The 16287-nt window shown below is 46.3% G+C and overlaps 1 protein-coding gene across 1 annotated transcript; it reads right to left on the reverse strand.

The window, feature by feature from the left end:
* Positions 1-261: 261 nt before the first annotated feature.
* On the reverse strand, positions 262-4569 carry LOC132583942 (loricrin-like). The gene is made up of 3 exons (XM_060255733.1): positions 4425-4569; positions 1459-1758; positions 262-1350 (listed from the first exon to the last, which is right to left on the reverse strand). The coding sequence occupies exons 1-3, from the start codon at positions 4567-4569 to the stop codon at positions 512-514; spliced, it is 1284 nt and encodes a 427-aa protein (XP_060111716.1). The 3' UTR covers positions 262-511.
* Positions 4570-16287: the final 11718 nt, after the last annotated feature.

Raw genomic sequence — 16287 nt, forward strand, 5'->3', positions numbered from 1 at the left:
GGGTCGATCATGTGGTCTAAGTGCAAAGTAGTCGTTCTACCACTCAGCCCCAGGCCGTCTCCAGCCATCTTTGTATGTGCTTTCAGACATCCAGGTGTAAATCAACCCGATGAACTTTGTGTGCCATTTGCATAGTGTTGAAAGTTGGAAGAAAGGAAAGTGGAGCTTGTAACTTTAGGGTTACACGAGGCACCGGAATAATGGGATGATTCAGTAAGACAACCAACGTATTCATTCTGAAGAAAGCTTTATTATCTGCCGTGCAATAATGGAGAATGAAGCAGGAAATCAGTAGAAGGGTTATCGTTAAACTTGCCACCCCAAAGACCATGCAAACAATCACATACGTCAGGATTTACAGAAACACATTAAATACTAAAAAGTGAAGAGAAGCTCGAGGAATGCAACATGCAAAGGGTCGTCAGCTTAACCTGACACCATGAAGAGGAGGTGTACATCGAGTGTAGGTACATTTCCCCCCTTTGGCTTGAACCATCGTTCCAAACAGATCTTACTTGAAGTGACGTGGCAGTGAGAAAGGCTGCTTGGTTTGCCCCATCATAGGTCCAGCAGAAGAACCACCGGTGGAAACAACGATGGTTCCCCCGCTAGATCCCCCTGTAGCGCAACACGCCGAACCGCTTCCTCCATCGCTGGATACCACAACTGACTTCCCACCAGAACTTCCTCCTCCAAGGCCTCCTCCAAGGCCTCCTCCAAGGCCACCCCCAGATCCTATAACCTTAACTCCACCGGAGCCTCCGCTGCCAGAGCTTACACATACAGCTCCTCCACTACCACCAGACCCTCCACCGACAACCTTAACTCCACCATCACTGCACCCAGCATCTACAACCTTCACTCCTCCGACGCCGGACCCACCAGTGACAACTGTAACTCCACCATCACTGGACCCAGCATCTACAACCTTCACTCCACCCCCACTGGACCCGCTTGAAGCACAACAGGAAGCTCCCCCACTGGACCCACTCGAAGCACAACAGGAAGCTCCCCGGCCGCTGCCACTACCGGCTACAACAACAGGGACCCCACCGCCGAGCCCCCCACCGAGCCCCCCACCGAGCCCCCCACAGCAAACTCCTCCACTGCCACCACCCATGCCCATCATGGGCACTTTTTGCTGGCACAAGCCACCGCCAAAGCCAGATCCGACCCCAGCGCAACACCCAGAAGACTGTCCGCCGTAACCTCCAGTTGGGACCACGATGACCTGCCCGGACTGTCCCATGCCGCTGCCCCCGCTGCTGCAACAGACGGCACCGCCACCATGGCCACCGCTGCTGCAGCAGACTGCGCCGCCGCCGCTGCCACCGCTGCTGCCACAGCAAACTGCGCCGCCGCTAGAAGAAGACTGTCCGCCGTAACCTCCAGTTGGGACCACGATGACCTGGCCAGACTGTCCCATGCCGCCGCCCCCGCTGCTGCAGCAGACGGCACCGCCACCATGGCCACCGCTGCTGCAACAGACTGCGCCGCCGCCGCTACCGCCGTAGTACCCAAGTCCAGATCCACGAATCTGTTGAAGCCCGCCATAACCACCACCGCCGCAGCAGGATGATCCTTGGCCTCCTTGGACGACGACGACGCGCTGTCTGGATCCGCCGCAGCAGCCCGAGGAACCTCCTTGGATCTGTAGGGCTCCACCAGAAGATCCAGCGCAGCAAGAGCTGCCTCCACTGCTTCCTGCAGAACAGCAGCTTCCGGTCTGTATTTGCTGAGACATCTTTCTGCGGTTGTCTGTTTGGATGGGTTAAACCTGAAAGAGAGCAAAGAGTTGCAACACAACCCGTTAGGACTGTGATCTAGTTTGATGCAGTGGTTAAGTGTGAGAGCCAGTTTTGGTGTCGTGGTGAAGTGGGTGGACTCTCGTCTGGGAGAACTGAGTTTGATTCCCCACTCCTCCACTTGCACCTGCTTGGAATGGCCTTGGGTCAGCCAGAGCTCTTGCAGAGCTGTCCTTGAAAGGGCTGCTTCTGGGAGAGCTCTCTCAGCCCCACCCATCTCACAGGGTGTCTGTTGTGGGGGGAGAAGATAAAGGAGACTGTAAACCACTCTGAGACTCTGAGTCAGAGAGAAGGGCCTGGTATATATCTATGGTCTTTTTCTTCTTTAGGCCCAGTTTTCACCCAGGTAGTAAAATGGGCTCAGTGTACTTGGGAAAAGAATGTATTTTACAAGCTGACTCGTTCAGGTCTGCTCATTCAGGTCCCACTTTGGATTCGGTTAATCCTTTGGCACAAGCAGATCTTTCACAGCCACCTCTCTTTCTTTACACTGCTTTCTGCATTCTGATAAGTGCATTTGCAATGTCATTGTTGCTTAAAGTGCATCTATTGATCTGCCAACTATCTATTGTGCACAAATGACATGAAAAGATACAGAAGAACCATCAAGAGGGGACAAAAATGAGATGAATAGCAGAAGACCACCGGGAGTGGAATTCTAGTGGAATTCTCCTTTGCATATTAGGCCACACACCCCTGATGTAGCCAATCCTCCGGGAGCTTACCAAAAAAGAGCCTTGTAAGCTCCTGGAGGTTTGGCTACATCAGGGGTGTGTGGCCTAATATGCAAAGGAGCTCCTGCTAGAATTCCACCCCTGGTGACCACAGAAATATTATCTAAAGGCATCTCTCTTTCTTGATCACCAGCATGTGTATACTTAGGCCTGTGATGAAGCCTCCAGTTGGAAACCTAGATGATAACTCAAGGGTGTGCAGCACTCCCTGAAGAAATGTCAGTGTCCCTCCCTCCACACGCCTGTTCCCGTTTTGCTTGAGAAAGTTCTCCAAGATGTCATTTCAAAGGTTTCCAGCAAAATGGCAGTGGCAACCTGGTTCCATACAAGGCCTTTTAAGATCACCAAGCAGTGTTCTAAATCCCCTAGCCCACTATCTATCAATGAGTGAGTCAATATTTTAATTATGTTGAAGCAGCTCTGAGGAGATAATTTAGCCACCATGCCATGAACACATGAAACTGCCTTATGCTGAATCAGACCATTGGTCCACCTAAGTCCTTTCACCTGGAGATGTTGGAGACTGAACTTAAGACTTTCTGCATGCCAAGCAGATGCTCTTCCACTGAGCCATGGCCCTTCTCCAGCCTGATTTAACAACTGAGATGGCCTATGATCGCAGAGCCATGGTTGCAAGATCTGGTTTCAAAATCCTGGAGATTTGGAGCAGAATCTAGGGACAGTGAATTTGAGGGAGTGGAGGTAGATCAGCAAGGATCTGATGCCACATCTAAAGCTGCCATTTTCACCAGGGAAATGGATCTCTGGATTACAGAGATCAGTTGAAATTCCAGGACTTCCTCAGGTTCTACCTGATGGTTGGCATGAGCCTCCGTATCCATTACTTTGCCCATATGAGAAAGCACATTTAAAACCACCGAGCTCTACGATGAATCTCTGTCATAGGCATTACAACTGGACCGGCTCCCCTAGATTCATTTAAATTTTTGCTGGATGCACAATGACAACCTAAAACATTTCAACATGCAAGCCAGATAGCGATCTCAAGACAGATGACACAATTCTACCGTAAAAGGAAAGCAGGTGCGGTCTTTGATATGTGAGCCTGTGGGTGAATAGCCAGCTGACAGATTTATCTGATAAAGGATTAAGGTGCTTCTCAGAATGAATTACAGGAGTGGCAAAATCTTGCATTCAAAAGAGATGAGAAGGGAAAGGAAAATAAAGGTCCCCTGTGCAAGCACCAGTCGTTTCCGACCCTGGGGTGACGTTGCTTTCACAACGTTTTCACGGCAGACTTTTTACGGGGTGGTTTGCCATTGCCTTCCCCAGTCTTTTACATTCCCCCCGCCCCCCAGCAAGCTGGGTACTTATTTTACCGACCTCGGAAGGATGGAAGGCTGAGTCAACCTTGGGCCGGCTACCTGAACCAGCTTTCGCTGGGATAGAACTCAGGTCGTGAGCAGAGAGTTCAGATCACAGTACTGTAGTACTGCTGCTTTACCACTGTGCACCACGGGGCCGCTAGATGAGAAGGAGGACACCCTAATTCATTTATCATGCCTCTATATAGTCCGCTATCGCATTAGATTGTTCTCCATGTCCTTGGAAAAAAAAAAAAACACAGACAACACCCAAAACTCAGCATGCCACTCAAAAATCATTAGCAAACCCTAGAGATTAGACAATGGGTGGAATCTCCAGCATCCACAATCTGTCTTGAAGGATTCCTTCATCCCTTGAAGATCCCAAACAATGAGAATGAAGAATTCATGCATCTCTTGAGAAACTCTACACAGCATCATTTTCCTATCTACCATCTGCATCTTCAGAAAATTATTCTGGTCTCTGATGCTCTGAAAATCCTTTGGTCAATGAAATTAAAGAAAGAGAAAGAGCTTCAAGTTGCTTCTCTTGGGCTTACCTTCTTCGGCAAATGTGCTCGAACCAATGGAGCTGTTGTCTCGATCGAGTGAATGAAGAGCTTGGAGCAAAGGGATCTTTTTATATGCGTCCTTGGGCCTCTCCCACGGGAAATGAGACACCCCCAGGAAAGGTGAGTGATACATTTACTCCCTTTCTAACGACTGGCCTCGTGAAACCATAGATGCATGGGCAGTCATATGAGATCCCTATCTCTCGTTTAGATCACTGGTTATTTGATGAAGCACAAACAGATTAATCAGGAGCCCCACCTAATAGGTCAGTTCCTGTGATGCTGCTTCATAGCGGTGCTCCAATATCAAAGGTACTTTTGCTTGATGTTGGATCCAAGGCTTGGAGGGATGGAAAATTGAGAAAGGCACCATCGGTGGTCTTCCCTTGACCTGCCATTACACACAAACCGAGAATTTTCTCATGTAGTCTGTGACCACCTCATATTATTCATCCAAGACAGCAAATGCCTTCTCTATTGGGATCTATTTTTAATCAAATTTTATTAATATAAATGTCATTATTTTTATTAATTATTTATTAAACTTCATTATTTTATTAATATAAACGTCAGACTTACAAAAATCAATACAAATATTGGTTGTAATACAAAACACAACTAAAAATGTGGCTGGGTTCTGTTCCCAGGTTTATAAAGAATGCAAAAAGCGAGACAAATAGGCCAAACTGTAAATCTTTTAACACAATTTTCAAGTGACTTTTAAAAACATTCAAAGGGTTAAATAATCATCTTTTGTATTCTTTTTTTACTGTTATAGCCCTCGAGTCATCAAATCTTAATATATAGACTCTTTGTGGGACTTTTTATAAGGTACTTTTAAGGTTTTTCTAAATGACTGACATGTTCTGTAATAATAAAACTGACATCAGAACTAAAATGTAGCATCTCTTATAAAGGTTCCAAGATTTATGATGCATATAGAACAATAAGGCATACGAAAGAAATCACATTGCGTTTACAGAGGGAGTACAATTCTGATACTTTTCTGCATGACATGTACAACATTAATCCATACGAATGCCTTTGTAAATTACCAGGTCTAGCCAGATGGACAGTGATATTGAGGGGACTTTAAGCTGTCAATATAAAATATACTGTCAATATAAAATTTGCTAAGTAGTGGATACCATTTCCCAATTAAATGTGTTGCATTTACTCTGACTTTGCGCCGCTCTCACGCTCCTCTTCTCGGCGGGGTTTTCTTCCGATTTCGCACTATCCGCCTCGGGGCTGCAGCTAGCGTCGGCTTTTTTGCGCGGCAAACAGAAACTGGTTTTTAGAGGTTGCTGTTTGCCATGTGAAAAAAGCCAACGCTAGCTGCAGCCCCGGGGCGGATAGTGCGAAATCGGAAGGAAGCCCCGCTGAGCAGAGGAACGTGAGAGCGATGTCAGGTGAGTGGGAAATGGGTCTCTGTTTTTTTGTACTGCTTAAAATTTTGCCAAGCGTATAATATCCCCATAATATTAGCCACAGTGTGTATATATATGTATATATATAAATTTTTGGCCACTGTGTGATACAGAGTGTTGGACTGGATGGGCCATTGGCCTGATCCAATATGGCTTCTCTTATGTTCTTAAGTGTGACACAGAGTGTTGGACTGGATGGGCCATTGGCCTGATCCAATATGGCTTCTCTTATGTTCTTAAGTGTGACACAGAGTGTTGGACTGGATGGGCCATTGGCCTGATCCAACATGGCTTCTCTTATGTTCTTATGTGACACAGAGTGTTGGACTGGATGGGCCACTGGCCTGATCCAATATGGCTTCTCTTATGTTCTTAAGTGTGACACAGAGTGTTGGACTGGAGGGGCCATTGGCCTGATCCAACATGGCTTCTCTTATGTTCTTATGTGACACAGAGTGTTGGACTGGATGGGCCACTGGCCTGATCCAACATGGCTTCTCTTATGTTCTTATGTGACACAGAGTGTTGGACTGGATGGGCCAACGGCCTGATCCAACATGGCTTCTCTTATGTTCTTATGTGACACAGAGTGTTGGACTGGATGGGCCATTGGCCTGATCCAACATGGCTTCTCTTATGTTCTTAATTTGGAGTGCCATTGCTGTAGGCTAGGATAGACACTCCCCCCCCCCCCCAATGTGAAGCTATAAGAGCCTTGGTAACAGGAAAATATATTAAATCAGGGGGGAAAAAGGATCCCTGGACCCCTGAAAACTTACCTAATCCCTGGGAAGAAGACAGAGGCAAGAGGAGCCTTTCGCACTGTTGGGGTCTGTTAATCACATTGGAATCCCAGCATATGCCTGATCTCTCACCATGTTCCAGAATCAATCCTTCTCGTGCCACGAAGGGACATTTACCATCCCATGGTGGCAACCAAGGAAGCCTATATGGATGTTAGGGTTGCCAAGTCCAATTCAAGAAATATCTGGGGACTTTGGGGGTGGAGCCAGGAGACATAGGGGGCGGAGCCAGAAGCAAGGGTGTAACAAGCATCATTGAACTCCAAGGGAGTTCTGGCCATCACGTTGAAAGGGACTGCACACCTTTTAAAATGCCTTCCTTCCACAGGAAATAATGAAGGATAGGGGCACATTCTTTGGGGGCTCATAAAATCGGACCCCCTGATCCAATCATTTTGAAAACTGGAGGGTATTTTGGGGAGAGGCACTGGATGCTATGCTGAAAATATGGTGCCTCTACCTCAAAAGAACAGCTGCCCCCCAGAGCCCCAGATATTCATGGATCAATTCTCCATCATTTCCTATGGGAAAAAGTCTCCATAAAGAATAATGGGAGTTCCCAGCAGAAATCCCCCCCCCCCGCTTTCTGATGACCATGAAGCAGGGGTAGGGCCTCCAAACCGGGGGATCCCCTGTCCCCACCTGGGGATTGGCAACCCTAATGGATGGCCAACTGGCAGCTAGTAAACAAGGACTGTCCCTAGAGTTCACTTTATCTGTCTCCTCCAGCCCTATCTTTTCATTCTTTGGAAGAGAAAAGGACGTATTGTAGAATCATGGAATCACAAAGTCAACCTCTGAATGCTGATCCATAGGTAGGTGACTATATCCACCATGTGCAAAGCAGGGAAGGAGGCAGAAATAGGTGGGCTTGCAAGCTCTTCTCCTCCACCATGGAGGTCACCATGGAAGAGCAGAGGGAGCCGCTGGAAAGAGGGGTGGAAGTAAAGAGGGCAGCACAGAGTTCCCACTTGGTTTCATAGCACTAAAAGGAGCTGGATTTACTAACCGGTGTGTCAAGAAGATATTGAAGATATTGGATTTATATCCTGCTTACAATCTGAATCTCAGAGCAGCCATAATCTCCTTTACCCCACCCCCCCAAACACACACAACAGGCACCCTCATAGAATCATAGAGTTGGAAGTGACCTCCAAGGTCATCTAGCTCAACCCCCTGCACAATGCAGGAAACTCACAAATACCTCCCCCTAAATTCATAGGATCTTCATTGCTGTCAGATGGCCATCCAGCCACTGTTTAAAAACCTCCAAGGAAGGAGAGCCCACCACCTTCCGAGGAAGCTTGTTCCACTGAGGAACCGCTCTAACGGCCAGCAAATTCTTCCTAATGTTGAGCCAGAAACTCTTTCAATTTAGTTTCAACCCACTGGTTCTGGTCCTACCTTCTGGGGCCACAGAAAACAATTCTGCACCATCCTCTATATGACAGCTCTTCAAGTGCTTGGTGATCATATCACTTCTCAGCCATCTCCTCTCCAGGCTAAACATCCCCAGCTCCTTCAACCTTTTCTCATAGGACTTGGTCTCCAGGCCCTCACCATCTTTGTTGCCCTCCTCTGGACTTGTTCCAGCTTGTCTGTATCCTTCTTAAAATGTGGTGCCCAAAACTGAACACAATATTCCAGGTGGTTTGCCATTGCCTTCCCCAGTCCTCTACACTTCCCCCCCAGCAAGCTGCATACTCATTTGACTGACCTCGGAAGGATGGAAGGCTGAGTCGACCTTGGTCTGGCTACCTGAACCCAGCTTCTTATGGGGTGGTTTGCCATTGCCTTCCCCAGTCATCTACACTTTCCCCCCAGCAAGCTGGGTACTCATTTGACCGACCTCGGAAGGATGGAAGGCTGAGTCGACCTCAAGACGGCTACCTGAACCAGCTTTCGCCGGGATCAAACCCAGGTTGTGAGCAGAGGGCTCCGACTGCAGTACTGCAGCTTTACCACTCTGTGTCACGGGGCTCTTATATATAACATTGTAGGATATCTTATTTAGCATTAAAGATAATGTCCAGTTCATCAATCAATCAGTCAATAGATAAATATCTTATTAAGGATAAGCTAACTGATAATTGGGCTTCAATTTTTGACTCTTAAGTTAAGAATAATGCCTTGCTCCACCTCAAGCCAAACGAAAGGGGATATTTAAATAAAAAGAGAAAGAGGGGACAGCATAACTTAGAAAGAATCATAGTGAGTGAAGCTGAAGGTAAGTTGTGGTGATAGGTAAGATGTTTCTAGATTCAGTACATTCCAGAAACGGAAGCCATTTTTCTTCAAAAGATATGACCTTGGGGTAAATGTCAGACAAGGAAAGTTGTGCCACGATTTTCTCCATTATTAAAATGTCCCGGATTTTTGTAAAGCAGAGTTCAAATGATGGTGAGGTGCTGGATTTCCATAGAGATGCTAGAGCCATTTTAGCAGCTGTACGAAGACAGAAGAACCGTGAGAACTGCTTAGCTTCCATGATTTGGCAATATCAAGCTAGCCTGAACCGCCCAGGTCAGGACAAGAATGATAGAGTTGGAAAGGACCTCCAGGGTCGTCTAGTCCAACTCCCTGCACAATGCAGGAAACCCACAAATACCACCACCCACTAAATTCACAGGATCTTCATTGCTGTCAGATGTCCAACTAGCCTCTGTTTAAAAACTTCCAAGGAAGGAGAGCCCACCACCTCCTGAGGAATCCCTCTAACAGTCAGGAAGTTCTTTCTAATGTTGAGCCGGAAACTCTTTGGATTTAATTTCAACCCATTAGTTCTGATCCGACCTTCTGGAGCCACAGAAAACAATTCCGCACCACCCTCTAGATGACAGCCCTTCAAGTACTTGAAGATGGTGATCATATCACCTCTCAGCCACCTCCTTTCCAGGCTAAACATGCCCAGCTCCTTCAACCTTTCTTCATAGGACTTGGTCTCCAGACTCCTCACCATCTTTGTTGCCCTCCTCTGGACCCATTCCTTCTTAAAATGTGGTGCCTAAAACTGAACACAATACTGCAGGTGAGGTCTTACCGGAGTAGAGTAAAGTGATACCATCATTTCACGTGATCTGGACACTATACTTCTGTTAATACGGCCCAAAATTGGATTTGTCTTTTTAAAATCCAAAATTGGATTTGTCTATAAGATAGCACAATGACATTGACTGATGTATTGATATGTTAGTTGTTTTAATTATGTAAATTATTGTATTTTAATTCTGAATTTTATTGTTAGAACTTTTATGCTGTGAGCCGCCCTGAGCCCACCGAGGTGGGGTAGGGCGGGATATAAATCAAATCAATAAATAAATAAATAAATAAATAACACTAGGCAGCATAAATGTCCATTCATCTTCATCAGCATTTATGATGATTGAAAGATCAGCCAGTGACAATTTAAGAGCACCGTGTTCATGCATACAAATATTAAAATTCATAGCCTTATTGGGGTGTAATTAATTATAAGTAAAAGTTATTAGATGGCTTGGAACATCTGCCTTCTTATGAAGAATGTCTCATCACAGAATTTGGTCAGTTTAGAAGTCGTATCATTGGCATTGTCTGCAGGGAGGAGTTATGTATAGAATTTATTAGATCTTCCAGGAAACTTGGCTAGAATAGGGGTGAGATATATGGAACAGATGTCCTTGTAAAATGGAGAGATGTTCCACTGTTTCTACTTTCTCCAAATAGCAGGAACAAAGACATTGAGAGTAGGGAATGTGCAAGTATCCAGCAGCACTGAGTAGGGATAGACACAAACCGCAAAAATGCAGTTCAGTTCATGGCCAAATCACAAACCAACCACAACCTGAACTAGAAAGCTCCGAGGCGAACTGAACCAGTTCATTCCAGCATGGAGAACGCATGGGTTTAAAGGGACTCTGAGCCATTTAAACCCTTTCTGAGTGCTTGGGAGGGGTTTAAATGGCTCAGAGTCCCTTTAAATTCCCTGCCACTCAGCTGTTTTTTGAGGCAGAGGTTTAAAGGGACTCTGAGCCACTTAAACCCTTTCTGAGTGCTTGGGAGGGGTTTAAATGGCTCAGAGTTCCTTTAAATTCCCTGCCACACAGCTGTTTTTTGAGGCAGAGGTTTAAAGGGACTCTGAACCATTTTAAACCCCTTCTGAGCACTCAGAAGGGGTTTAAATTGCTTGTAGTCTCTTTAAATGCTCTGCCACTTAACTGTGTTGTGTTTGTTGCAGCAGGGGTTTAAAAGGACTCCAGATCATTTAAACTCCTTCTGAATGCTCAGAATGGGGTTAAATGGCTCAGAATCCTTTTAAACCCTAGCCACAAACAAACAAACAAATAAACAGTGGTGAGGAGCAGAAAGCTGGGGTTTAAAGGAACTCCAAACCCTTTAAACCCCTGCGTTTTGTCATTAACAAACTGCCCCAAATTGCCCAGGAACTGCTTAAACGTTCATGGAAGTTCACCTGCAATGAACTTTGGTTCGTGAAGCACAAATTGACTAAAATGTATCATGGACTGTTTTTGCTGAATATGTATCCTAGTGATTATACAAAAGAGACAAGACATTTAATGGCACATATTAATACTGCAGCTAGAATTTTGTATGCTCAGGAATGGAAGCTCCAAGAACTACCCACGAAACAGGAACTGATCGGGAAAATATTGGAAGCAGCAGAGATGGACTATTTATCGCTATTGTTTGCTGGGAAATCCAAAGAAGAAGCAAGATAATATTGGGAGAAGTTATACGTATGGCTAGACACTTAAAATTGCTTTGGTGTGAACTGTGGTTAATATTAGGGTTTGTAGAATCTTTCGGGCTCAAGTGCCGTGTTCTACTAGAGAAAGTTTTCCTTCCAGACGTTTCGTTCTCAGCTGTGGAGAACATCCTCAGTGGCGTTGCAGCCGGAGCAGGCGCTCTGACTTTCTTGGCTGCTGTGCATTGAGCATTGTGGTTAATATTCTTCAGTTTATATGGTTGAAATACAAGCTAAATTGATAACCTAAATGGGAACCTACAATAGAATTCTACATGACTAGAGCAACAAGAGGCTAAGCGTGTAACAGTATGATGAAGTTTTCTCTTATTTGAATTCTACAGCGACATGCAGAATGTATTGTTTTTTCTTTACAGATGTATTATTACTTTTCTATTTCCCTTTCCCCTCTTTTTTTCCCGTTGAAAATGAAAATTTCATACTCAGGATTAAAAATGTATCACGAACTTTCATTTGTGAGTTGGTTTGGGGGAGGGACGGTGGCTCAGTGGTAGAGCATCTGCTTGGGAAGCAGAAGGTCCCAGGTTCAATCCCTGGCATCTCCAAAAAAGGGTCCAGGCAAATAGGTGTGAAAAACCTCAGCTTGAGACCCTGGAGAGCCGCTGGCAGTCTGAGAAGACAATACTGACTTTGATGGACCAAGGGTCTGATTCAGTAGAAGGCAGCTTCATATGTTCGCTCCTATCACTTATGGGAAACAATTAAAATAGGCTAAGGTGAAAACTCTTGGGGAATAGTATGTATCAGCTGCAAGAGCAGTAGCCCAGATTTGCTGATTAAATATTTCTTTAGCTCCTGAGAACCCAAGATGGCGTATTACTATTCTCAACCATATCCACCCAACTTGAGCAGATGTATGTATATCGATCTAATAGTAGGGTTGCCAATTTAAGAAATACCTGGGGACCTTGGGGGTGGAGCCAGGAGACATCAGGGTGGAGCCAGGAGCAAGGGTGTGACAAGCATCATTGAACTCCAAAGGGAGCTCTGGCCATCACATTTAAAGGGACCACCCACCTTTTCAATGCCTTCCTTCCATAGGAAATAATGAAGGATGGGGCACCTTCTTTTGGGGTTCACAGAATTGGACCCCCTGGTTCAAACATTTTGAAACTTGGGGAGTATTTTGGGGAGAGGCACTGGATGCTACAGTGAACATTTGGTGCATCTACCTCAAACAACAGGGCCCCAAGAGCCCCAGATATTCACGGATCAATTCTCCATTATTTTCTATGGTTATAAGTCTCAATAGGGAATAATAGAGTTCCCAGTAGACATTCCCCTCCCCCCGCTTTCTGATGACCCTGAATTGGGGGGAGGGCCTCCAAACCAAAGGATCCCCTGCCCCCACCTGGGGATTGGCAACCCTATCTAATATGCCTGCTTGATTACCATCATGAAATCCCAATTTGTATTAAGCCCAAGGCTTTTTTTGCGGCAGGGATTCCTTTGCATATAAGGCCACGCACCCCTGTTTTAGCCAATCCTCCTGGAACTTACAGGGCTCTTAATACAGGGCCTCCTGTAAGCTCCAGGAGGATTGGCTACATCAGGAGACTGTGGCCTAATATGCAAAGGAGCTCCTGTGCGGCGGGTAGGGCTAAGAGGGCTCTCACAGCAGCTGCCCTTTCAAGGACAACTTCTGCGAAAGCTATGGCTAACCCAAGGCCATTCCAGCAGCTGCAAATGGAGGAGTGGGGAACCAAACCGGGTTCTCCCAGATACGAATCTGCACACTTAACCACTACATCAAACTGGTTCTCAGTTTGGAATGGATGAGGCAAGAATGTTGTAAAGCAACTTGGGGCAGAATGGATGAGGGGATGATGAAGAAGAAGAAGATGAAAAAGATATTGGATTTATATTCTGCCCTCCACTCCAAAGAGTCAGAATATACCCTGTGAGGTAGATGAAGATACTGGATTTATATCCCACCCTCCACTCCAAATCTCAGAGTCTAAGAGCGGCTGACAATCTCCTTTACCTTCCTCCCCCACAACAGACACCCTGTGAGGTGGGTGGGGCTGGAGATGGCTCTCACAGGAGTTGCCCTTTCAAAGACAACCTCTGCCAGAGCTGTGGCTGACCCCAGGCCATACTAGCAGGTGCAAGTGGAGGAGTGGGGAATCAAACCCGGTTCTCCCAGATAAGAGTCTTCACACTTACCAAACTGGCTCTCCTATGTTTTAAAGCAACTTGGGGCGGAAAGGTGGGGGCTAAATGAAGCAAATGAATAAATAATAAACAAATGCATAAACAATGAATAATGCATACACTAGTTTTTTTTTTTTATCGCGGTGCAAATATTGTTGGGGAAAGAGTATACATTATGCGAAGCAGTCTAAACCGTCCATAATAAATTCCAGGTGTTAGCATTGCCCAGGAACGCCGAGCACCTTTTACTAGGTGTGACCATGTTACTAACCATACCCTTTCCTTCTCAGGAATGCGCTAGCGACAGTTACACACATCCTGGTGACCTGTTTGATTACATTACTGAAAAATGTTCAACAAGAAGCTACACGAAACACTTTTCAAAGGTGCCCGGAAGCTGCAGCTAACCTGAAAGATGGCTATCAAGCTACTAAAAAGGGTTAGCCTCCTGGGGCTAACAGGAACAGATAACCGTTTTCCAGTTGGACATATTTCAGCGTGAGATTTCAGGCCTTTGAAGCCTGAAATGACCGGGGTTGGGCCTCTTTCCATCGTCGTCTTCTCTGAAATGAATCTCTGAGATAGGGTTGCCATTGCCAAGTCCAATTCAAGAAATATCTGGGGACTTTGGGGGTGGAGCCAGGAGACTTTGGGGGTGGAGCCAGGAGACATTAGGGGTGGAGCCAAGATCAAGGCTGCAACAAGCATAATTGAACTCCAAAGGGAGTTCTGGCCATCACATTTAAAGGGACGGTACACCTTTTCAATTCCTTCCTTCCATAGGAAATCATGAAGGATAGGGGCACCTTCTTTTAGGGCTCATACAATTGGACCCCCTGGTCCAATCTTTTTGAAACTTGGCGGGTATTTTGGGGAGAGGCACTAGATGCTATACTGAAAATTTAGTGCCTCTACCCCAAAAAACAGCCCCCCCAGAGCCCCAGATACCCGTGCACCAATTCTCTATTATTTTCTATGGGAATAAATCTCCCTAGGGAATAATAGAGTTCCCAGAAGACATTTTCCTCCCTTCCCCCCGCTTTCTGATGACCTTGAAGCGGGGGGGAGGGCCTCCAAACCGGGGAATCCCCTGCCCCCACCTGGGGATTGGCAACCCTACTCTGATATCATATTGTAAACCCCTTTTGTGCTCCCTCTTTCTCAAGTGTGTTTGGAGTGGGAATACTTGGCAAGGCTTTTGCCAGGTGGCATTATCTAAAATCATATAATCATAAAGTTGGAAGGGCACCCCAGGGTCATCTAATCCAACCCCCTGCACAATGCAGGAACTTCACAAATGCCTCTCCTTAAGTTCAGATGATCAACATTGCTGTCAGATGGCCATCTAGCCTCTGTTTCAAAACCTCCAAGGAAGGAGAGCCCACCACCACCCGAGGAAGCGTGTTTCACTGAGGAACCGCTCTGTCAGAAAGTTCTTCTTAGTGTTGATCTGGAAACTTGATTTAATTTCAACCCATTGGTTCTGGTCCTATCTTCTGGGGGCCACAGAAAACGATTCCGCACCATCCTCTAGAGGACAGCCCTTCAAGTACATGAAGACGGTGATCATATCACCTCTCTGCCGCCTCTCTCCAGGCTAAACATCCCCAGTTCCTTCAACCTTTCCACATAGGACTTGGTCTCCAGACCCCTCACCATCTTCGTTGCCCTCCTCTGAACCCGTTCCAGCCTATCTATATCCTTCTTAAAATGGGGTGCCCAAAACTGAACACAATACTCCAGGTGAGGTCTTCCCAGAGCAGAGTAAAGCTACACCATCACTTCACGTGATCTGGATACTAGACTTCTGTTGATACAGCCCAAAATTGCATTTGCCTTTTTATCCACCGCATCACACTTTTGACTCATGTTCAGTGAATGATCCACTAAGACCCCTAGATCCTTTTCGCACATCCCCAGCTCCTTCAACCTTTCCTCATAGGGCTTAGGGTCCTTGGTAAGAGGCAAGGCTGCCAAATTCCAGATTAGGCATGGAATTATTCTGGAATTATAACTGATCTTCAGATAGGGATCACCAGTGGGGGCGGGAGTTCCCCAATGCCAGGCCCCATTGCTACCAATCAGCTGGCCTGTGTGGGGACTTACTCCCTGAAAGGGAGGGACACGTGACATTTCAGCGACATTCCTATGTGACTCCATCGTGACCTGGAAGTGAGGCTCATCGGGGATGTAGGGGGGACACTCTGTTTTTTTTGGGGGGAAACTCTATGGTAGAAGTACCATAGAGTTTTGGCCCCAAAACCAGAGTATCTTTGATGTGCTTACATCACTTCCAGTTTGGTGCAGTGGTTAAATGTGAAGACTCTTATCTGGGAGAACTAGGCTTGATTCCCCGCTCCTCCACCTACAGCTGCTGGAATGGCCTTGGGTCAGCTCTAACTCTAGCAGAGGTTGTTCTTGAAAGGGCAGCTCCTGTGAGAGCCCTCTCAGCCCCAACCACCTCACAGGGTGTTTGTTGTGGGGAGGGGGGGAGGAAGATAAAAGACATTGTGAGCCACTCTGAGACTCTGAGATCCAGAGTGGAGGGCGGGATATAAATCCAATATCTTCTTCTTCCAAGTCATGTTGGTTACATGAGCACAATGCTAAAATGTGGAATGAAACTCCCTGTTCTTGGTAAGCCTATCCCCTCCAACCCTTGCCATCTGCCTTGGAGGGATGTAGCAACCCTTTTTCCAGAC

This window comes from Heteronotia binoei, chromosome 1 (genome assembly GCF_032191835.1).
Source record: "Heteronotia binoei isolate CCM8104 ecotype False Entrance Well chromosome 1, APGP_CSIRO_Hbin_v1, whole genome shotgun sequence".
Taxonomy (NCBI): domain Eukaryota; kingdom Metazoa; phylum Chordata; class Lepidosauria; order Squamata; family Gekkonidae; genus Heteronotia; species Heteronotia binoei.

Coding starts and splice junctions, on each gene's coding strand:
- LOC132583942 (XM_060255733.1), bottom strand. CDS start 4,569: ATGTATCACTCACCTTTCCTGGGGGTGTCTCATTTCCCGTGGGAGAGG. Junction 1,759..4,424: donor GAGCACATTTGCCGAAGAAG/GTAAGCCCAAGA, acceptor CCATCCAAACAG/ACAACCGCAGAAAGATGTCT. Junction 1,351..1,458: donor CAGCGGTGGCCATGGTGGCG/GTGCCGTCTGCT, acceptor GCGGCGGCGCAG/TTTGCTGTGGCAGCAGCGGT.